At 39.6% G+C, this 24,635-nt stretch overlaps 1 protein-coding gene across 1 annotated transcript in view; it reads right to left on the bottom strand.

The window, feature by feature from the left end:
- Window positions 1-24,635, bottom strand: part of c5 (complement component 5) — a 62,516-nt gene that overhangs the window by 34,239 nt on the left and 3,642 nt on the right. Inside the window, exons 5-14 of the mRNA XM_020472324.2 lie at window positions 24,037-24,131; window positions 23,838-23,920; window positions 23,605-23,695; window positions 21,139-21,241; window positions 20,750-20,882; window positions 20,363-20,478; window positions 3,188-3,391; window positions 1,048-1,251; window positions 559-768; window positions 242-391 (exon numbers count right to left, since the gene is read on the bottom strand). Of these exons, the coding sequence (XP_020327913.1) occupies window positions 242-391; window positions 559-768; window positions 1,048-1,251; window positions 3,188-3,391; window positions 20,363-20,478; window positions 20,750-20,882; window positions 21,139-21,241; window positions 23,605-23,695; window positions 23,838-23,920; window positions 24,037-24,131 (1,389 nt within the window). The remainder of the gene's footprint in view (window positions 1-241; window positions 392-558; window positions 769-1,047; window positions 1,252-3,187; window positions 3,392-20,362; window positions 20,479-20,749; window positions 20,883-21,138; window positions 21,242-23,604; window positions 23,696-23,837; window positions 23,921-24,036; window positions 24,132-24,635) is intronic.

Raw genomic sequence — 24,635 nt, 5'->3', positions numbered from 1 at the left:
ATGCTCAATAAGAGTTTGCTGGAATAACCTGTAAAATGTACACTGTGTGTAATGCAGGATTACATCTGCAAAAATTACATCTGTGTTTGGCACTCAGAGTTAAAAGATGCATTCAGCATCTTTTAACTCTGAGTGCCAAACACAGATGTAATTTTTTTTAAATGTAATGGACAATAATGTTTTCTTTTCTAACAAGTTAAGCATGGCTGTTGTGTGTTTTCTGAGTCTTGAATGGTCTCACTCTTGTCACTGGGTCCTGGAGTGGGGCTCTAAGTGAGTAGACAGCAGTGTCAATAGCAGATAAGGCCACCAGGGAATCCTGCCCAGTTTTCACTTCAAATATCAGTTCATCCTTAGGCTTGTAATCCTTCTGACGAAATGAGAGCTCTGTCTAAGAGATAAACAAACAGAAAATGTTCTGGTGAATAAAGATGGGGTATGCTCATTGTGAAATGACAAATATTCTGTGCATTCTTAGCTTATTCACAGTTAAATGTGACAACACGATCAGGAATTAAGAGTTTTGAATGGGTTTTGGTGGAGGCGGAGCTACAGTACCTTAAGTGCATTGACACATTTGTCCTTGACATCTATCCACACTGAGTCGGCAACCAGCTCAGGTGTCTTCTCCCCATGCAGTATGTAGTAGACTAGCAGGCGTATTGATGGCACCATGTCTGAGGTCACTGTGAAACTAATGGCTTGGGAACCTGTACCTTGGAGACGCTTTTCAGAAGCAAACTTCACTATCTTACCCCTCGAGATGATCTGGCATAGAAGTCAGTTAGGTAGGTCAGGAAGAGGTAAATTGTTAGAATTACATAACATTTTTTAATATTTTTTTGTTTTGTTATATTACCTTTTTTTTACGGAAATCATTTTATTTTTTACTTTGACCTAATGGGGTATTATGTGTAGATCAGTGACAACAAATCCCAATTAAATCATTTTAAATTCCACTTGGTAACAAAACAAAATGTGAAAAAGCCCAAGAGGGGTGAATACTTATTATAGGCACAGTATGACTAGAAAACTAACATCACTTACCTGGTAGCTGAAAGTCTCAATTCGGAGGTAGCTGCGAGCATGGAAGTAGATTTGAATGCTGACATGTTGTCCAACTTGAAGGCCGGAGTAATCGGACGGCAAATCAATGTACAAGTAGCGTTCGTTGGGGGACGAGTATGCCTTGGCTTCAAGTGTATATTCCGCTTGACTACCGAAGGGTAACCTTTCATCAGCAGTCTTGAACTGAAACAACATTACAGCATTACATACATTCTATCCCAAGCCTCACAAAAACAACAGAAAAGAGAGCAAGCAATAGATGTGTGGCATGTGCAGAGCCTGTGGTCTAACGATAACATGCCTGGCTTAGACACATTTAAACTCCCTCTCCCCACTGGAGACTGGGATTCAATCCCAGCTCCAACCTTTCAATCGGTTTCTCCCACCTCCCTGTCTAAACAGTGTCAAAATACCTCCAGAAATATATATAAAAAATAGATGCACACTACAGTTCAAAAGTTTGGGGTCACTTAGAAATGTCCTTGTTTTTTTGTTTTTTTAAAGTAAAGCTAATTTTTTGTCCATTAAAATAACATCAAATTGATCAGAAATAGAGTGTAGACATTATCAATTTTGTAAATGACTATTGTAGTTGGAAACGGCTGTTTTTTTTAATGGAATATCTATATAGGCGTACAGAGGCCAATTATCAGCAATCATCACTCCTGTGTTCCAATGGCACGTTGTTTAAGCTAATACAAGTTTATCATTTTAAAGGCTCATTGATCATTAGAAAACCCTTTTGCAATTATGTTAGCACAGCTGAAAACTGTTGTTCTGATTAAAGAAGCAATAATACTGGCCTTTAGACTAGTTGAGTATCTGGAGCATCAGCATTTGTGGATTCAATTACAGGCTCAAAATGGCCAGAAACAAATAACTTTCTTCTGAAACTCGTCCGTCTATTCTTGTTCTAAGAAATTAAGGCTATTCTATGCGAGAAATTGCCAAGATACTGAAGATCTTGTACATCGCTGTGTACTACTCCCTTCACAGAACAGCGCAAACTTGCTCTAACCAGAATAGAAAGAGGAGTGGGAGGCCCCAGTGCACAACTCAGAAAGAGGACAAGTACATTAGAGTGTCTAGTTTGAGAAACAGACACCTCACAAGTCCTCAACTGGCAGCTTCATTAAATAGCACGCACAAAACACCAGTCTCAATGTCAACAGTGAAGATGTGACTCCGGGATGCTGGCCTTCTAGGCAGAGTTCCTCTGTCCAGTGCCTGTGTTCTTTTGCCCATCTTAATCTTTTATTTTTATTGGCCAGTCTGAGATATGTTTTTTTATTTGCAACCCTGGCTAGAAGGCCAGCATCCCGGACTTGCCTCTTCACTGTTGACGTTGAGACTGTTTTTTTGCGGGTACTATTTAATGAAGCTGCCAGTTGAGGACTTGTGAGGTGTCTGTTTCTCAAACTAGACACTCTAATGTACTTGTCCTCTTGCTCAGTTGTGCACAAGGACCTCCCACTCTTCTTTCTATTCTGGTTAGAGACAGTTTACGTTGCTCTGTGAAGGGAGTAGTACACAGCATTGTACGAGATCTTCAGTTTCTTGACAGTTTCTCGCATGGAATAGCCTCAATTTCTCAAAACAAGAATAGACTGACGAGTTTCAAAAGAAAGTTATTTGTTTCTGGCCATTTTGAGCCTGTAATCTAACCCACAAATGCTGATGTTCCAGATGATCAACTAGTCTAAATAAGGCCCGTTTTATTGCTTCTTTAAATCAGCACAACAGTTTTCAGCTGTGCTAACATAATTGCAAAAGGGTTTTCTAATGATCAATTAGCCTTTTAAAATGAGAAACTTGGATTAGCTAAAACAATGTGCCATTGGAACACAGGAGTGATTGTTTCTGATAATGGGCCTCTGTACGCCCATGTAGATTCCAATAAAAATCAGCCGTTTCCAGCTACAATAGTCATTTACAACATTAGCAATATCTACACTGTACTTCTGATCAATTTGATGTTATTTTAATGGGCAAAAATGTGTTTTTCTTTCAAAAAACAAGGACATTTCTAAGTGACCCCAAACTTTTGAACGGTAGTGTATGTCAAGCTGCCTTCACTTAATCAAACATTTAATGAGACTCAATCCACATTGGTACTTACAATAAATCTTGCACTCTCAGCTTCAGAATGAAGGTTGCAAATAAAAAGAGCAATCCCATCGTCCTTGGTCCTCTTACTGTTATCCACTGTCAGTGTAGGACACTGAAGTTTTTCGTCTACACCAAGTTTGTTTTTGATGAAGGAATTCACCAACTTCACTGGTACCAATGCCACAGGTTCCCCCAAGTGGTCCTTGACTGACACCTGGTGGCAAAACCCCCATACAGTCTTATTAAAAAGGGTTCCAAAGGGGTTCTTTTCAGTGGAATAGGTTTCTACCAAGACCCGTTTTCATCTGAAGAACCCTTTTTGGAAGACAAGGCTTCTTTATAAGGCAAAGGGTTCTACCTAGAACCTTTTAAAGGGTGTATATGAAACAAGGGATGGTGGAGAAGGAAACCATTCTGCAGGCACCATAATATTATTTTTCATTCTATTTGCTAACACTTGATCCCCAAAAAATAAACAATATGAATTTTAAACCAACAGTTTGCATAGTACCTTTGAACATTACGGATGTTTGTCATTCTGAAACAATGGACTTTGACATCACTTGGGAACCATTCGATCAACTACAGCATCCCAGTACGCAAAAAAATGTCCTCCCTCTTGTTATTTTCCTCTCTACATACGCCCAAGGCTATACATTCTTTCCGCCAGCAGGGGCGAGTGGAGTTTGCAGTTCAAGGTGTGATTTGCATCTCTGGCGAGTAGCCCTTACTCATAGGACCGCTATAAGCCCTTGGCTGGCCGCTTTTGCACCTATGCCGTTTAGCCTGCACTCAGAGGACAGCCATATGCCCTAGGCAAGCCATCTAGCCATGAGAAAATTTGAAAGAAAATAGCAAGGAATTTCTCTAATCTCAAATTCAGCCTGCCACTTTCCAGCTAACCACAGCCAGCCAGAGGCTGCAAGCTGTTTTTGTTGTTTCTATAAATACCTTACATTTATTGTGATATTAATTACATTTATTAGTCAATTAAAAAACACAATTACAACCACACATCTGGACATAATACATTTAAAAGCATCAAGGATTACAAAAAATGTGATAAACCTAATAATTTAGTTGAAGTAAATTAAAGATATATTGATTATGCCAAAAAATAGCCTACATTTTTGCTATTGCTTTAATATACTATATTTCGAGGCAATAGCAATAATGCCACTCCCTAAACCGCCTCATCCACTTGAATAAAAGTGTTGATCACTACAAACAGTATGTGGCGGCACCTCTTAAACCCCACAGAAGAAGCCAAAAAAACTTAAACTGGAAGTTATCTTTCTTACAAACCTGTCTTTGATACTTGATATTAGTAGCTTTTAGAAAATAAAATTCCCCAGGCTTTTGGAACAAAACAGTTTAATTATTTTTATGTATCATCACCGAATGTTTTGAAATACCGAAGAATAATACACTAGCGGCACCCATTCAGTCGATATAGATCAGGGAAGGGTAACTTTGATGGGGGTGAGGGTCACAAAATATTTGAATGTTATAATGCAGGTTTGCTGCAAATTTACATATTTTAACATGGGGCAGAGAGAAGATTTTGCAATTTTATAACTAACTACACAATTTGCCATAGGGTGCAGAGGAATGTTTATTCATATTTTTATTTTTTTATTAACCCCTCCACCACTCCCACTCTTCGGAGGACAAATATCTTTTAGTTTTTTTTACAGCTTTTTTGCTACATACTGTCACGAGTCCGACCGAGGGTGTTTCCCCTTCCCGGGCGGGTGGCGCTCGGCGGTCGTCGTCACCGGCCTATTAGCTGCCACTGATTGTTTTTCCTCCCCCTCCTTGTATCTTTAGTGGTAGCACCTGTGTATGGTTAATCAGTTTGTCTTTATTAGACAGCCGGCCCGCCTGGTTGTTGTGCGGGATTATTTCTATGTAACCTTCGGCTCTGTTGTAGAGGTACGTGTTTGTGCCTGTTCGTGATTTGTTCCATTGTACATTTTGATTCCCTGTGTTTGGGAACGTAACTTTTGTGAGCACCCTGTTGCGTTGGTGCTATTAAAAGACGCACAGCATTGAACTCTCTGTCTCCTGCATTTGACTCCACACCCACGACACCCGGAGCATTACACATACATTTTACATACACATTTAGCATAACATTTTTACATGATACTTATATATAAAGCAGTCACATAACAATAATACATTACCAAACATAAACTATTTAATCCCAACCCTCAGCCACTCTCAACCCATCCCACCTATCACCATAGACCACCCTCGTTTGGTTTCCATGTGCCATATATTTTTCAATTGTGCTGTGATGTTTTACATAATTTTTTTACCTTTCGAATCGTATAGATTCCACAGATTGTGAGCTAAAGATGAAAACCTTTACAGAAATTGTTATATTATTTATTGACTATGGCTTTCCAAACCGCCCAACACTGCTATTTGTAAGATTCATTTTAAGAGCATGTTGTGATTTTATTAACATTTCTGAACCTGTGACCATAAACAAGCTACATAGGGGCAATACCTGAATAAATGAGCTATTGATTCTGTCTCGTCGCAGCAAAATCTACACAGCTGAGACTGTTGGATTTATTAATCTTTATTTAACCTAGGAAAGTCAGTTAAGAACAAATTATTATTTTCAATGGCGGCCTAAGAACAGTGGGTTAACTGCCTTGTTCAGGGGCAGAACGACAGATTTTAACCTTGTCAGCTTGGTGATATGATCTTGCAACCTTTCGGTTGCAAGTCCAACGCTCTAACAACTAGGCTACCCGCCGCCCCATATATACATAGCATTCTGTTGGTGGCAAGAATTTTATATAACAATCTAAATTGAAAACTCTAAGTCTTGAATCAAGTGTAGTTTTTTGTACCAGTTCATAAACCATATTCCATAGAATTGTTACACTGAAAATCTCTTCCCATTTTTTTAAAACCTGTATGGCAGCTGTCAACATTTGTTTCCTCAAATTAAACTGGTATATTTTTTTATTCATGCCAGTTCCTTTAAGCCAATTTGTATCTTTAATTTATGACCGACAAACAAGTTTTTGTGGTAGTGCTGCAATCAGTCGGTTGTAAGTTTGGATTGAGCAGATATTTTCGATAACTGCATATGTGACATAACTCCTCCGTTTCTATTCATAATATCATAAACAAATATAATATATATATATTTTTAAATTCCATAAAGAATGTTTTTTTATTTTTATGAATCAGTAAATTTGAATTTATCCATAACATTTGTTGTAATATATGTTCTATCTTTTCTGGAGAATAAACTGAAATTGCAACCAGTTTGTATGGCTTGTTTAAGAAAGGGTGATACTTAAAAGTTAAATTAGTCGGAAATTTGAAATCTGTATAAAGGCAAAAAGGCCATTTTTGAACAAAGGATGAGCCTTTCTTAAATCTTCTTAGGGATAAGGGGCAGTATTCGGAAGTTTGGATGACTGAGGTGCCCAAAGTAAACTGCCTGTTACTCAGGCCCAGAAGCTAGGATATGCATATGCATGGGAGTATTGGATAAAAACACTCTAAAGTTTCTAAAACGGTTAAAATAATGTCTGTGAGTACAACAGAACTGATTTGGCAGGCAAAACCCCGAGGACAATCCATCCAGGAAAATTTATTTTGAGGTAATTGGATTATCCAATGCTTTTCTATGGCGAAGCCAAATTATTAGGACCCAGATTGCAGTTCCTATGGCTTCCACTAGATGTCAACAGTCTTTAGAAATGATTCGATGTTGTTTTTTTAATGAAAAAGTAGTCTTTCTAAGTGTCACTCAGGTGGACTCTAGTCTTTTGGTGCGCATGAATGAGAGTGCGCTCTGTGTTGTTTTTCTCCGGTATTGGAAACAGTTTATTCCGTCTAAAATTGTATCGATTATTTTAGGGTACCTGAGGTTGGATTAGAAACGTTGTTTGAAATGTTTGAACCAAGTTTACAGGTAACTTATTAGATCCTTTGTAGGCATGTTGGGCGAGTTGGAACCTGTGTATTTCAGATTAAACGCACCAAATAAACAGACATTTAGGGGATATAAAGAAGGACTTTTATCAAACAAAACTACCATTCATTGTGTAACTGAGACCTTTGGGATTGCAAAAAGATGAAGATCTTCAAAGGTAAGCGATTTATTTTATCGCTATTTCTGACTTTCGTGATGCATCTGTATGGTTGAAAAATGTTTTTCATGCTTTTGTATGCGGGGCGCTGTTCTCAGATAATCGCATGGTATGCTTTCGCCGTAAAGCCTTTTTGAAATCTGACAAAGCGGCTGGATTAACCTGTCTGAGCACGGAACCCGGTAGCGGGCTGAAATTCCACAACATATGGTGATCACTACATAAATAGTCATATTAAACATTCATGAAAATACAAGTGTCTCGCATGTATCGAAAGCCTAGAATCTTGATAATCCAACTGCGTTGTCAGATTTTTAAAAGGATTTACTGCGAAAGAATACGATGCGATTATCTGAGGATAGAGCCCCATAAAAAAAACTATTTCAACCAGGACAGGCTAACAAAATCACAAACTGCATTAAAATAACCATATGACCATATGACATTCTCCCAATCTTCTTCTGGATCATCCAAATGCTCTCTAGCAAACTTCAGACGGGCCTGGACATGTACTGGCTTAAGCAGGGGGACACGTCTGGCACTGCAGGATTTGAGTCCCTGGCGGCGTAGTGTGTTACTGATGGTAGGCTTTGTTACTTTGGTCCCAGCTCTCTGCAGGTCATTCACTAGGTCCCCCCGTGTGGTTCTGGGATTTTTGCTCACCGTTCTTGTGATCATTTTGACCCCACGGGGTGAGATCTTGCATGGAGCCCCAGATCAAGGGAGATTATCAGTGTTCTTGTATGTCTTCCATTTCCTAATAATTGCTCTCACAGTTGATTTCTTCAAACCAAGCTGCTTACCTATTGCAGATTCAGTCTTCCCAGCCTGGTACAGTTCTACAATTTTGTTTCTGGTGTCCTTTGACAGCTCTTTGGTCTTGGCCATAGTGGAGTTTGGAGTGTGACTGTTTGAGGTTGTGGACAGGTGTCTTTTATACTGATAACAAGTTCCAACAGGTGCCATTAATACAGGTAACGAGTGGAGGACTGAGGAGCCTCTTAAAGAAGAAGTTACAGGTCTGTGAGAGCCAGAAATCTTGCTTGTAGGTGACCAAATACTTATTTTCTACCATAATTTGCAAATAAATTCATTAAAAATCCTACAATGTGATTTTCTGGAATTTTTTTCTCATTTTGTCTGTCATAGTTGAAGTGTACCTATGATGAAAATTATAGGCCTCTCTCATCTTTTTAAGTGGGAGAACTTGCACAATTGGTGGCTGACTAAATACCTTTTTGGCCCACTGTATATATATATATCTGTTTATTATACCTGTTGATACTCACTTTACAGCAGAAAGAGACTGCTATGGCACCTGGCATCAGCAGCACAATATTGTGTAGAGCTTTGGCAAAGTGGGTGGGGTTATATCCTTCCTGTTTGGCCCTGTCCAGGGGTCTCATCGGATGGGGCCACAGTGTCTCCTGACCCCTCCTGTCTCAGCCTCCAGTATTTATGCTGCAGTAGTTTATGTGTCGGGGGCCTAGGGTCAGTTTGTTATATCTGGAGGACTTCTCCTGTCTTATCCGGTGTCCTGTGTGAATTTAAGTATGCTCTCTCTAATTCTCTCTTTCTCTCTCTCGGAGGACCTGAGCCCTAGGACCATGCGTCAGGACTACCTGGCATGATGACTCCTTGCTGTCCCCAGTCCACCTGGCCTTGCTGTTGTTCCAGTTTCAACTGTTCTACCTGCGGCTATGGAACCCTAAACTGTTCATATTTACTCTTGAGGTGCTGTCCTGTTGCATCCTCTACAACTACTGTGATTATTATTATTTGACCCTGCTGGTCATCTATGAACGTTTGACCCTGCTGGTCATCTATCTCGGCCATGTTCTGTTATAATCTCCACCCGACACAGCCAGAAGAGACTGGCCACCCCTCATAGCCTGGTTCCTCTCTAGGTTTCTTCCTAGGTTTTGGCCTTTCTAGGGAGTTTTTCCTAGCCACCGTCCCTCTACACCTGCTTTGCTTGCTGTTTGGGGTTTTAGGCTGGGTTTCTGTACAGTACTTTGAGATATTAGCTGATGTAAGAAGGGCTATATAAATAAATTTGATTTGATAGAGGACTGAGGGTCTTCCGAATATTGAAAGTGTGTAAATAGTTACCCATGTTATTTTGTAAATGCATATATTTTTTTCTTCATATTTCTTTCCCCATTTTCTTTGGGGGGGGGGGGGGGGGGGGGGGGGGTGTTAGAATACCATTTTGGCATTTTGTATATAGTTATTTGTTTCAAAATATATACCATCACCAATTTGGCCACTTGGGTACATTTGGGCTACTTGTGTGGGACACCTGGGTGACTTCATGATAAATGTCATGTAGCACACTCATTTTGGAAGTTATCATTCTGAAACTTTGCACAAGTACTGTTGCCCTCTTATGTGTTTCACTGAAATTGTCCCCATCATCCTATCTGAATGTTTGTTTTATCTTGTTCATTTTAAAGATGATGATACAACAATAAAAAGAAAAAACATGTTTTTTTTTCATTTTATTATCTAAACCAGATCTATTGTGTTATATTCTCCTACATTCAATTCACATTTCCACAAACTTCAGTGTTTTCTTTCAAATGGTACCAAGAATATGCATATAGTTACAGTCAGTTAGATTTGGGTATGTCTTCAGGCGGAAATTGAAAAAAGTAGGGGGTAGCTCTAAGAGGTTTTAACAAGAAGTTAATCTTTAAGTCGATGTATAACACTTGTATTTTTTTATGAATGTCTATTATGACTATTTCTGTATTTTGAATTTGGAGTTCTGCAAATTTCACCAGATGATGTCGAGGTGGGTCGCAAGCGGTACGCCTGCGCCAGAAAGGTTAATAATCTACTGGAGAACCATTTTGGGTTAAAGTAAAACTTATTTTATGAGTGAAGCTTTTAGTGAGAAGTTTAAAGCTTTAATATTGAATCATTTTAGCCCCCAAACTCATGTTCATTATATACAGTTGATGTCGAAAGTTTACATACACTTAGGTTGGAGTCATTAAAACTCGTTTTTCAACCACTCCACAAATTTCTTGTTAACATACCATAGTTTTGGCAAGTCGGTTAGGACATCTACTTTGTGCATGACACAAGTCATTTTTCAGAAGTTTACATACACTAAGTTGACTGTGCCTTTAAACAGCTTGGAAAATTCCCGAAAATGATGTCATGGCTTTAGAAGCTTCTGACAGGCTAATTGACATAATTTGAGTCAATTGGAGGTGAACCTGTGGATGTATTTCAAGGCCTACCTTCAAGCTCAGTGCCTCTTTACATGTCATGGGAAAAAATTTTAAAAATCTGCCAAGACCTCAGAACAAAAATTATAGACCTCCACAAGGTTCATCCTTGGGAGTAATTTCCAAACGCCTGAAGGTACCACGTTCATCTGTACAAACAATAGTACGCAAGTGTAAACACCATGGGACCACGCAGCCGTCATACTGCTCAGGAAGGAGACGCGTTCTGTCTCCTGGAGATGAATGTACTTTGGTGCGAAAAGTGCAAATCAATCCCAGAACAACAGCAAAGGACCTTGTGAAGAAGCTGGAGGAAACGGGTACAAAAGTATCTGTATCCACAGTAAAACGAGTCCTATATCAACATAACCTGAAAGGTCGCTCAGCAAGGAAGAAGCCACTGCTCCAAAACCGCCATAAAAAGCCAGACTACAGTATGCAACTGCACATTGGTACAAAGATTGTACTTTTTGGAGAAATGGCCTCTGGTCTGATGAAACAAAAATATAACTGTTTGGTCATAATGACCATCGTTATGTTTGGAGGAAAAAGGGGAAGGCTTGCAAGCCGAAGAACATCATCCCAACCGTGAAGCACAGGGGTGGCAGAATCATGTTGTGGGGGTGCTTTTCTGCAGGAGGGACTCGTGCACTTTACAAAATAGATGAGATCTTGACGTAGAAAAATTATGTGGATATATTGAGTGGATAAATAAAGTGGTGATCCTAACTGCCCCAAGACAGGGAATTTTTACTTGGATTAAATGTCAGGAATTGTGAATACTGAGTTTAAATGTATTTGGCTAAGGAGTATGTAAACTTCTGACTTCAACTGTAAATAGGCATGTTCAATTTTGTCTGGCTTAGTATTTAAAAATGAGACATCTGGAGTAGGCATTGCCATTAGTAAATAAGTAAACTGTGATAGGACCAAAGAGTAAATCAGTGTGATTTTTAAAGTATTTATCTCTCCATGGTTGCAGAATCTTTTCTATTTTTGCTAACTTTCTATTGAAATGAATTGTGGTAAGTTCATTTATATTTTTTGAGATGTGAATACCATAGTGAGGTATGTCTACCTCACTATCCGCCCATTGTATTGGTAAACTACAAGGTAGTGTAAACTTTGTATTTTTTTAACAATCCAAATACGTAATATTGTCATAATTAGGTTTTAATCCAGTGAGGCTAAAAAAGTGATCAAGATCTTCAATGAGACTGTGCAGGTCTACAGATATCGGCATACATTAACACTTTTGTTTTTATCCCTTGGATTTCTAACCCCTTGATGTTCTTGTTGGATGTAATTTTAATAGCTAGCATTTCCGTGGCCATAATAAATAGATATGGAGACAACAGACAGCCCTGTTTAACTCCTCTTAAAAGCTCAAAACTTTCTGAGAAGTAACCATTATTTACTATTTTACATCTGGGGTTGCTGTAACATAACTTTAAGGGATTCACCAAAATTAAAGTAATCCAGGCATTTATATATAAATTCTAGTCGTACTTTATTAAACATCTTTTCAAAACCTGCTATGAAGACCAGGCCTGGTATCTTCGATGTTTCATAATGTTCAATTGTTTCAAGTATATTATCTCCAATATATCATCTATGTAAAAAACCTGTCTGATCATTGTGAACAATATCTTGCAAAACCTTTTATATTGTATGTGCTATGCATTTCGCCAGGATTTTCGCATCACAACATTGAAGTGTTAGAGGCCTCCAGTTTTTTAAATGGACTGGATCTTTATACCTACCACCTGTGTCCTGTTTTAGTAGTAATGAAATCAGACCTTCTTGTTGAGTACCTGAAAGTCTACCATTTGTATAAGAGTAATTAAATGGATCTTTGAGTAGATCAAAGAGAGGAATGCTTGCAGTTTTTAATATGATATCTGACTGAGAGTGACTAACAAAATCAACAGTAGACAGCCCCAAGTCTTCTTGGGTATGAAGCTACAAGTTTCTCCCATTCTTCACTGCAGATCCTCTCAAGCTCTGTCAGGTTGGATGGGGAGCGTTGCTGCACAGCTATATTCAGGTCTCTCCAGAGATGTTTGATCGGGTTCAAGTCTGGGCTCTGGCTGGTCCACTCAAGGATATTCAGAGATTTGTCCCGAAGCCACTCCTGCGTTGTCTTGACTGTGTGCTTAGGGTCGTTGTCCTGTTGGAAGGTGAACTTTCACTCCATTCTGAGGTACTGAGCGCTCTGGAACAGGTTTTCATCAAGGATCTCTCTGTACTTTGTTCCGTTCATCTTTCCATCGATCCTGACTAGTCTCCCAGTTCTTGCAGCTGAAAAACATCCCCATAGCATGATGCTGCCACCCATGCTTCACCGTAGGGATGGTGCCAGGTTTCCTCCAGACGTGATGCTTGGCATTCAGGCCAAAGAGTTCAATATTAGTTTCATCAGACCACAAGTTTCTCATGGTCTGAGTCCTTTAGGTGTCGTTTGGTAAACTCTGGGCTGTCATGTGCCTTTTACTGATAAGTGGCTTCCGTCTGGCCAATCTACCATAAAGGCCTGATTGGTGGAGTGCCGCAGAGATGGTTGTCCATCTGGAAGGTTCTTACATCTTGACAGAGGAACTGTGGAGCTCTGTCAGAGTGACAATCAGATTCTTGGTCACTTCCCTGACCAAGGCCCTTCTCCACTGATTGCTCAGTTTGGTCGGGCGGCCAGCTTGGTGGTACCAAACTTCTTCCATTTAAGAATGATGGAGGCCACTGTGTTCTTGGGGACCTTCAATGCTGCAGACAATATTTGGTACCCTTCCACAGATCTGTGCCTCGACACAATCCTGTCTTGGAGCTCTACGGACAATTCCTTCGACCTCATGGCTTGGTTTTTGCTCTGATATGCACTGTCAACTGTGGGACCTTATATACACCGATGTGCACCTTTCCAAATCATGTCCATTCAATTGAATTTACCACAGGTGGACTCCAATCAAGTTGTAGAAACATTCAAGGATGATCAATGGAAACAGAATGCACCGGAGCTCAATTTCGAGTCTCATAGCAAAGGGTCTGAATATTTACATAAATAAAACTATTTTATTAAAAAACTGTTTTTGCTTTGTCATGATGAGGAATAAATTAGGAATAATGTATTTAATCCATTTTAGAATAAGGCTGTAATATAACAAAATGTGGAAAAAGTTAAGTGGTCTGATTACTTTCCGAATGCACTGTAATTTACCACAGCTCCATGTGGATGTGATAGCCATTGAGGTATGTAAACGTTACATTCACTTAGTCCAGATGGGACTTTGCTTATCTGTTCTTTCTTACACAGTATTTACTTAATTTCAATGTAACATTATTGTTTCAAACAGGGCCAGAAGTGAAACACTACAACGGGTCAACGTTGCCAAGTTTGGGCCACAGACATGAAGGGAAGAACATAGCTAACTGTTACCAACTTGAATGTAAATAAGTATTGGAAATATCTGCCATCTGTCTTTACAGACTATCACAATAAATGAACATAAAATATAGGGGGTGGACGAAGAAATATGTTATAACATAGCTTGTCATTTATAATACTTCTCTTGCATTTTGTAGCTTCGGTTTCTGGCTGTAATGGGTGCCAAGGACCTGAAGTCGCCAGTGTTTTGGATGCTACCTGGCATTTTGTCAAATCGTCTTGCCATCGCCACAAGGCCTGTTTCAGGGACTTGTTTCTGAAAACCATTCTTCACAGTAAGTTTTGATATTATTAAATGAGTTAGTACTTGTAAGTACATTCTTAAAATCTTGTAAGACCATGTGCAATTCAAATGTATCTCAATGTTCTTTCTTTGTGTATAGGAGCCATTAGGAAGAACCCTACAACCCGAGTTGCCACGGATGAGGGGATCCAGATTCGTTACCTGAAAGGGGCCTCCGATTGTAAATATATGCTGCTACTACACTGTACCTTATTCCACTCACTATCCACATGGACAAAACATTTCCATACAATATCCCTATAGGCGATATAAATTAAAATATTGTTTTTTAAATCGTATTTTATTTTATATGCATGCCTCTTGTACTTGATTTTGTTTATTTAGTATTTTTATTAGTATGTTATATATTACAATGACACTTACTTGATTGCTTTCTTATGTTAAATGTTTTTGTTATTTGACTGCATTTGGATTTGATTTGTCATCACCAGTGGATCCAGGTGACCAGGACTGGCCCTTGTTATCTGATATATATTGTATACAAATAATAATTTACAGTACTTTGCCACAAACCTTTTTCAAATGGCACCCAAAGTATCTTAAATATTACAATTCAATGGTAACACTTCATTTGAATAGTCCATCTACAGATGCCCTAAAACATTTCAACTAACTACACCGAATAAAAATATAAATGTAACATGCAACAGACCATTGCCTAATACCAGAATTAAGATGGACCTGCCTATTCCTTCACATAGGTACAGTGCCTTCAGAAAGTATTCAAACTCCTTGACTTGTTCCACATTTTGTTGTGATACAGCCTGAATTAAAAATGGATTGAATAAAATGTATATTTGATAGAACTTGAAGAATTTTGATAAGAATAATGGGACATTATTGTACAATCCAGGTGTGCAAAGCTTGGTTGTTGATCATTGCTAGACAAGCATTTTAAAGTCTTGCCATAGATTTTCAAGCAGATTTAAGTCAAAATTGTAACTCGGCCACTGAGGAATATGCACTGTCTTCTTGGTAAGCAACTCCAATGTAGATTTGGTCTTATGTTTTTGGGTTATTGTCCTGCTGAAAGATGATTTAATCTCCTAGTGTCTGCTGGAAAGTAGATTGAACCAGGTTTTCCTCTAGGATTTTGCCTCTGCTTTGCTCCATTCATTTTATTTTTTATCTGGAAGAACTCCCCAGTCCTTAATGATTACAAGCATCCCCATAACATGACGCAGCAACCACTATGCTTGAAAATATGGAGAGTGGTGCTCAGTAATGTGTTGTATTTGATTTACCCTAAACATAACACTTTGCCACAGTTTTTGCAGTATTACTTTAGTGCCTTGTTGCAAACAGTTTTGGAATATTTGTATTCTGTACAGGCTTCCTTCTTCTCACTCTGTCAATTAGGCTAGTATTATGGAGTAACTACAATGTTATTGTTCCATCCTTACAGGCATTAAACTCTGTAACTATTTTAAAGTCACCATTGGCCATGGTTAAATCCCTGAGCGGTTTCCTTCCTCTCCGGCAACTGAGTTAGGAAGGACGCCTGTATCTTTGTAGTGACTGGGTGTATATATACCACCATCCAAAGTGTAATTAATAACTTCACCATGCTCAAAGGGATATTCAATATCTGCTTTTTTTAAAATGTGTACCCATCTACCAATAGGTGCCCTTCTTTGCGAGGCAATGGAATACCTACCTGGTCATTGTGGTTGAATCTGTGTTTGAAATTCACTGCTTGACTGAGGGACCTTACAGTTAGTTAGTTGTAGGTGTGGGGTACAGGGATGAGGTAGTCATTCAAATATCTGGTTAAACACTATTATTGCACACAGAGTGAGACCATGCAACTTATTATGTGACTTGTTAAGCACATGTTTACTCCTGAACTTATTTAGGCTTGCAATAACAAAGGGGCTGAATACTTATTGACTCAAGACATTTCAGCTTTTCATTTATTACATGTATTTTAATATATATAATTCCACTTCTACATTATGGGGTATGTGTGTAGATCAGCGTCCAAAAAAATCTAAATTTAATTCATTTTTAATTCAGGTTGTAACACAACAAAATGTGGAAAAAGTCAAGTGGTATGAATACTTTCTGAAGGCACTGTAGACCCCTTATAAATCTGAAGAATTTTTTATAATAATTTTTCTTTCTTTTAAATAATACTAGTGTTTACCTCAGTGTTAAACCGTAACATCAGGAGTTTGAGTAATCTGATCAGTTTAAAAAGATTGGTGTGAGAATGATTTAAACTGTACCTACTGTATATGGGAAGATTTTTGTATTTATCTGGTGGTCCCTTAATAATTGTGCATATGCAGTACTTAAATGCACACGTGACTCAGTATGCAATTTTCGGGGACCACTTTGGCTCGTGGGCGCTACTTTCAGAACTACTGGCTAAAAGGTATAAAAATGTACCAGGTAATATCTTTAACGTAGGTTGCAGGTGATTAATAGGTCCAATTGTTGGATATTCTCACTCTGGCTGGATTCCAATAGGAATTACACATCACTTTGCAAGTCAGCATAATATGACTTGCTGGCCTAATGTGGTCTGTAAGCCAGGAGTTTCCTAAAAACCCCCGTGTTAGGGTATAACTAGGCACTCAAAAGAAAGACCGTATGATATGTGTAAGGTATTGTCATAAAGACTTTAATTTCAAATGCTAATAAGGCTGGTGGAACCATTCATAGAGGGTTCTAGGAAGAACCGGTAGAGGATAAAAGGCTTCTCGGTACAACCATCGTAGAGGGTTTGAGGCAGAACCCTTCATACAGGGTTCTAGGTAGAACCATTTAAAAGGGATTCTATGAAGAACCCTACATAGAGGGTTCTATAGTAAGTAAAACCATCTGCAAAATGTTTGACCCTATGGGGACAAACTAAAGAACCCTATATGGTCCTACTTAGCACATTTGTTTCTAAGATTGTAGAATTAAGCAATAAGGTGCGAGGGGGTGTGGTATATGGCAAATATACCATGGCTAAAGGCTGTTCTTAACATGACGCAACGAGGAGTGCCTGGATACAGCTCTTAGCCGTGGTATATTGGCAATATACCACAAACCCCAGAGGTGCATTATTGCTATTATAAACTGCTTACCAATGTAATTAGAGCAGTAAAAATAATTGTTTTGTCATATCTGTGGTATACGGTCTGATATCCCCCAACTGTCAACCAATCAGCATTCAGGGCTCGAACCACCCAGTTTATAATTACAATTATGGAGTCATGTGAAGAGTAAAGTACACCCCCTAGAAAGTGGTCTTATTTTTTTGCATATTTGGACAGATAGATATTTGAGCTACATTCCAACCACATTCATTGATAAAGGTTACCAAATGTAACAAATCACACAAAACATGTTTTACTTTGAAAATGTTGCAATTTCCAATGCGGAAGAAGTTCGTAGACTGCTACTTTTACCATCACATAAAATAGCTAAAATTAGAATCAGGTGCATGGAGGCGGTGGTATTATGGTTTGGGGCTGCTTTGCTACATCAGGGCCTGGCCAACATGCCATCATTGAGTCAACCATGAATTCAATATTGTACCATGGAATTCTTGAGGAAAAGGTGAGGCCATCTGTCAAAAAGATAAAGCTAAAGGTGAACCGAACATGGATCTTGCAACAGGACAATTATCCAAAACACACAAGCAAAGCTACAACAGAATAGCTCAAAAATAAGAAATGGAGGGTTATGGGAATGGCAGAGTCAAAGCGTAGATCTCAATCTTGTCGAAATCCTGTGGGGGGCCATGCATGCAAGAAAGCCCTCAATCATGACAGCTGAAGCAGTACTGTAAAGAATGGGCAAAAATTCAACTGAGTCGATATAAGACTGATAGACAGTTACAAGAAATGGCTACATGGAGTTATCTCTACCAAAGGTGGCAACACCAGCTATTGAAGTTAGGGGTGTACTTGTTTTTTTCCACACCATGGAATTGCATTTCTGTAGATTTTTGATGAATAAATGATTGCAAAGTATAATATTTTAGTGTCATTTGTTAAATTAGGTTACCTTTATCTGTCAATAGTGTTGAAGTGAAGATTACATATCCACTTGTCCAAATACAGTGCCTTGCGAAAGTATTCGGCCCCCTTGAACTTTGCGACCTTTTGCCACATTTCAGGCTTCAAACATAAAGATATAAAACTGTATTTTTTTGTGAAGAATCAACAACAAGTGGGACACAATCATGAAGTGGAACGACATTTATTGGATATTTCAAACTTTTTTAACAAATCAAAAACTGAAAAATTGGGCGTGCAAAATTATTCAGCCCCCTTAAGTTAATACTTTGTAGCGCCACCTTTTGCTGCGATTACAGCTGTAAGTCGCTTGGGGTATGTCTCTATCAGTTTTGCACATCGAGAGACTGACATTTTTTCCCATTCCTCCTTGCAAAACAGCTCGAGCTCAGTGAGGTTGGATGGAGAGCATTTGTGAACAGCAGTTTTCAGTTCTTTCCACAGATTCTCGATTGGATTCAGGTCTGGACTTTGACTTGGCCATTCTAACACCTGGATATGTTTATTTTTGAACCATTCCATTGTAGATTTTGCTTTATGTTTTGGATCATTGTCTTGTTGGAAGACAAATCTCCGTCCCAGTCTCAGGTCTTTTGCAGACTCCATCAGGTTTTCTTCCAGAATGGTCCTGTATTTGGCTCCATCCATCTTCCCATCAATTTTAACCATCTTCCCTGTCCCTGCTGAAGAAAAGCAGGCCCAAACCATGATGCTGCCACCACCATGTTTGACAGTGGGGATGGTGTGTTCAGGGTGATGAGCTGTGTTGCTTTTACGCCAAACATAAAGTTTTGCATTGTTGCCAAAAGGTTCCATTTTGGTTTCATCTGACCAGAGCACCTTCTTCCACATGTTTGGTGTGTCTCCCAGGTGGCTTGTGGCAAACTTTAAACAACACTTTTTATGGATATCTTTAAGAAATGGCTTTCTTCTTGCCACTCTGCAGTTCATCCAGAGTGATCATGGGCCTCTTGGCTGCATCTCTGATCAGTCTTCTCCTTGTATGAGCTGAAAGTTTAGAGGGACGGCCAGGTCTTGGTAGATTTGCAGTGGTCTGATACTCCTTCCATTTCAATATTATCGCTTGCACAGTGCTCCTTGGGATGTTTAAAGCTTGGGAAATCTTTTTGTATCCAAATCCGGCTTTAAACTTCTTCACAACAGTATCTCGGACCTGCCTGGTGTGTCCCTTGTTCTTCATGATGCTCTCTGCGCTTTTAACGGACCTCTGAGACTATCACAGTGCAGGTGCATTTATACGGAGACTTGATTACACACAGATGGATTGTATTTATCATCATTAGTCATTTAGGTCAACATTGGATCATTCAGAGATCCTCACTGAACTTCTGGAGAGAGTTTGCTGCACTGAAAGTAAAGGGGCTGAATAATTTTGCACGCCCAATTTTTCAGTTTTTGATTTGTTAAAAAGTTTGAAATATCCAATAAATGTCGTTCCATTTCATGATTGTGTCCCACTTGTTGTTGATTCTTCACAAAAAAATACAGTTTTATATCTATATGTTTGAAGCCTGAAATGTGGCAAAAGGTCGCAAAGTTCAAGGGGGCCGAATACTTTCGCAAGGCACTGTATGTACAAAAAAAAGACTACTTTCCAGGGAGTGTACTTACTTTTTCACATGACTGTATTTACTTCTGTACAGTAGATCTTACAGTAAGGATATATTCGGTGTCGACTTAATTAGCAATTTTATTATTGCATGTATTTCAATTTGTGCATAAAACATAGCTTGGTCCCAGATCTGTCATGTTTAGCAGAACAATGACCATAGGAGTTGGGAACTGTCAAAAGAGTATCTAGCAAGCATCAGGATGTGTCAAATAACAGTCTAAAAATCACTTGAGGGCATATAAATCAGATTTGACCAATAAGACACAAGTCGCATGGCCAGAAATCAGATTTAGGTGGTTTGAAATTAGGCTTGAAATATCTGATTCCATGTGCTTTTTGAAAAATAACAGATTCTAATCAGGTATGCAACAAAATGGGATTTGAGTCACTGCAAACTTCCAATGTGAACAAGACTATAGAGGTGCCCTACCCTGATAGCGTATGGCAGTCCTGGTTTGATGAAAGGAGGAGTAGCGACAAGACTCAGTCTGTACGGGGACTTTAGGAACTTCACATTGGCCATCTCAGCTTCCTGGGAGATACCACCTAGAGAGATTAAAAATAACCTTGTCTGATCAAAAATAGAGTAATAATATGTTCCTGCTAAACTAAATTATGCAATCATTTTGCAATAATGGAATGATCTTCTTTGAATGATCAATCAAACTCTAGGTCAAAGTGAGCTAATCTTAGATGCATTACTATTGTTTAAATGGATAGGCCTAATGGAGCTGATTTTTTTTATAGAGTATGTATTTTGGCATCAATACTGTAGGTATGTGTATAACAAGGGGGGCCTACACTGTGCGTCTCTCACCAGTTGGCTCTTGTATCATCACAGCCAAATACAGGAACTTTTCCACCATCCCTTCCAGTTCTTTGGGTCCATCTTCAAGTGATAGAGCTTTCTTCATGTTTATGCACACCTCCACCTCACCACTTTCTGTCATCTGAAAGGTTTGATCACAATTTTGCTTAAAAACCCCAGATCAATGTGAAACAATAATATCATATAATAATATTTATTATATGATATATTTAGCTGACATTTTTATCCAAAGCGATTTACAATCATATGTGCATACATTTTTCTTGTGGGTGGCACCAGCGGGACTCGAACCCACTATCTTCTTTCTCCATGTGTAGTGCACTGACACACACACCCAACCGCACAAACATAACTTGTTACTCATAACTAATTCTTACTTGCTCTCTTCTCACTGATTTGTGTAGGATGACAGTTGTTTTCCCAATGTATCCAAACCGTAGGAATACGTCTGCATTTGCAACTGGAGCACCATGAATATACCTGATACACAGCACAAATAACAAAAAAACTCAATATCTTCCAGGATAATGGAGAACCACAAAATGATCAGACAGACTGAATATTGTTGGATTGAGACAAGACAACTTAATCAAGAATGAATGCAACAGTGTAGGCTAAAATTATTATTATATATTATTATTATATATTATATATATATATATATATATATACACTGCTCAAAAAAATAAAGGGAACACTTAAACAACACAATGTAACTCCAAGTCAATCACACTTCTGTGAAATCAAACTGTCCACTTAGGAAGCAACACTGATTGACAATACATTTCACATGCTGTTGTGCAAATGGAATAGACAACAGGTGGAAATTATAGGCAATTAGCAAGACACCCCCAATAAAGGAGTGGTTCTGCAGGTGGGGACCACAGACCACTTCTCAGTTCCTATACTTCCTGGCTGATGTTTTGGTCACTTTTGAATGCTGGCGGTGCTTTCACTCTAGTGGTAGCATGAGATGGAGTCTACAACCCACACAAGTGGCTCAGGTAGTGCAGCTCATCCAGGATGGAACATCAATGCGAGCTGTGGCAAGAAGGTTTGCTGTGTCTGTCAGCGTAGTGTCCAGAGCATGAAGGCGCTACCAGGAGACAGGCCAGTACATCAGGAGACGTGGAGGAGGCCGTAGGAGGGCAACAACCCAGCAGCAGGACCGCTACCTCCGCCTTTGTGCAAGGAGGAGCAGGAGGAGCACTGCCAGAGCCCTGCAAAATGACCTCCAGCAGGCCACAAATGTGCATGTATCTGCTCAAACGGTCAGAAACAGACTACATGAGGGTGGAATGAGGGCCCGATGTCCACAGGTGGGGGTTGTGCTTACAGCCCAACACCGTGCAGGATGTTTTTCATTTGCCAGAGAACACCAAGATTGGCAAATTCTGGCGCCCTGTGCTCTTCACAGATGAAAGCAGGTTCACACTGAGCACATGTGACAGACGTGACAGTCTGGAGACGCCGTGGAGAATGTTCTGCTGCCTGCAACATCCTCCAGCATGATTTGGCGGTGGGTCAGTCATGGTGTGGGGTGGCATTTCTTTGGGGGGCCGCACAGCCCTCCATGTGCTCACCAGAGGTAGCCTGACTGCCATTAGGTACCGAGATGAGATCCTCAGACCCCTTGTGAGACCATATGCTGGTGCAGTTGGCCCTGGGTTCCTCCTAATGCAAGACAATGCTAGACCTCATGTGACTGGAGTGTGTCAGCAGTTCCTGCAAGAGGAAGGCATTGATGCTATGGACTGGCCCACCCGTTCCCCAGACCTGAATCCAATTGAGCACATCTGAGACATCATGTCTCGCTCCATCCATCCATCCTCCATGCACCACAGAGTGTCCAGGAGTTGGCGGATGCTTTAGTCCAGGTCTGGGAGGAGATCCCTCAGGAGACCATCCGCCACCTCATCAGGAGCATGCCCAGGTGTTGTAGGGAGGTCATACAGGCACGTGGAGGCCACACACACTACTGAGCCTCATTTTGACTTGTTTTAAGGACATTACATCAAAGTTGGATCAGCCTGTAGTGTGGTTTTCCACTTTAATTTTGAGTGTGACTCCAAATCCAGACCTCCATGGGTTGATAAATTTGATTTCCATTGATAATTTTTGTGTGATTTTGTTGTCAGCACATTCAACTATGTAAAGAAAAAAGTATTTAATAAGAATATTCCATTCATTCAGATCTAGGATGTGTTATTTTAGTGTTCCCTTTATTATTTTGATTTATATATATATAAACGTATCTCAATCCAACAATATTCAGTCTGTCTGATCAGGCAGACTGAATATTTTTTATATTTTTTAAATGTACCCCTTTTTCGTGGTATCCAATTGTTTAGTAGCTACTATCGTGTCTCATCGCTACAACTCTCGTACTGGATCGGGAGAGACGAAGGTTGAAAGTCATGCGTCCTCCGATGCACAACCCAACCAAGCCGCACTGCTTCTTAACACAGCACGCATCCAACCCGGAAGCCAGCCGCACCAATGTGTCAGAGGAAACACCGTGCACCTGGCAACCTTGGTTAGCGTGCACTGCACCCGGCCCGCCACAGGAGTCGCTGATGCGCGATGAGACAAGGATATCCCTACCAGCCAAACCCTCCCTAACCCGGACGACGCTAGGCCAATTGTGCATCGCCCCACGGACCTCCCGGTCACGGCCGGTTGCGACAGAGCCTGGGTGCGAACCCAGGGTTTCTGGTGGCACAGCTGGCACTGCAGTACAGCGCTCTTAACCACTGCACCACCCGGGAGGCTCCAGACTGAATATTGTTGGATTGAGATATGTTTCAGTTAAAAAAACATAACTTTTCTGTTCTTAAACCCACCTGGCGGATATCTTGATCTTAAAAGCTTCAAAAGTACCGAAACTGATGTAGTTAGCCTGTGGCTGCATGTGGATGGATAGACTGGGTAGTACTAATAATAAAGAAAGCACAGTTAAACTCAAAAGTTAGACTCAAAAGTGTCTAAATAAATGTAACTTGGTGGGAGGTATAATAAAACAATGTTTTAAGTACAATTCAATCATCATCACAATCAATGTTTCTTGTAGAGTTACCATATTCTTTGACTTCAAATTCAGCTTTGTTTTTTGTGGTGAACTCATCTGTGTAAGAAGCTTCAATTATCCAGATACCTAACCTATGACATGGACCACACCGTATGTACTGTCATTAATGATACATACAACTGATATTATCATGCTGAATCATGACTAACAGTGTGATGTCAAATGTTGTGTTGTAGATACCACTTACTTAGGTTTTAGAGGGATTTTGAAAGGATTTTGCATTGATGGGATTCCATTGACATCTGTCATGTCTACAATTTCCACCTTCTGTAACTCTGGGTCCTATACATTGCCAGACAAAAGAAAGACCCATATCAATGTAGTGTATGGCTAAGTGTATGACTAAGTGCATCGCTACTGCCTTCCTGAGACCTAGAAGTACTGTCCTCCAGGACTCAGAAATAACTTAGCTTAACTGGATCACTGGTATTGAAGGTGCTTCATAAAAGGGACCGTTCACCCAAATGACAAAGTTCCATGTCATTCCAAAGAGTATGTTTAACTGAGCAAATAAATGTGACCATACTTTATCGCTCATATATCATCAATTATGCTATTTAGGTCTATATAGAATTTGCAAAGTCATCAACAGCTATTGTTTCAATTCAACCCAGAATTCAACTAAAAATAGACAATAGAATAGGCCTAGGGATTTAAGCTCTGGTTGATTTCAAATGTAAGGATATTTAGTGATATTGAATTGTTTAGTTTAACAACGCCACCAATTATCTACATTTTAAGGAGAAGTATCGGCTGGTTGGATAGTTCCATCTGTGCCACTGACTT

Source organism: Oncorhynchus kisutch, linkage group LG3 (assembly GCF_002021735.2).
Source record: "Oncorhynchus kisutch isolate 150728-3 linkage group LG3, Okis_V2, whole genome shotgun sequence".
Lineage (NCBI taxonomy): Eukaryota > Metazoa > Chordata > Actinopteri > Salmoniformes > Salmonidae > Oncorhynchus > Oncorhynchus kisutch.
This window is presented reverse-complemented; position numbering and strand designations above follow the sequence as displayed.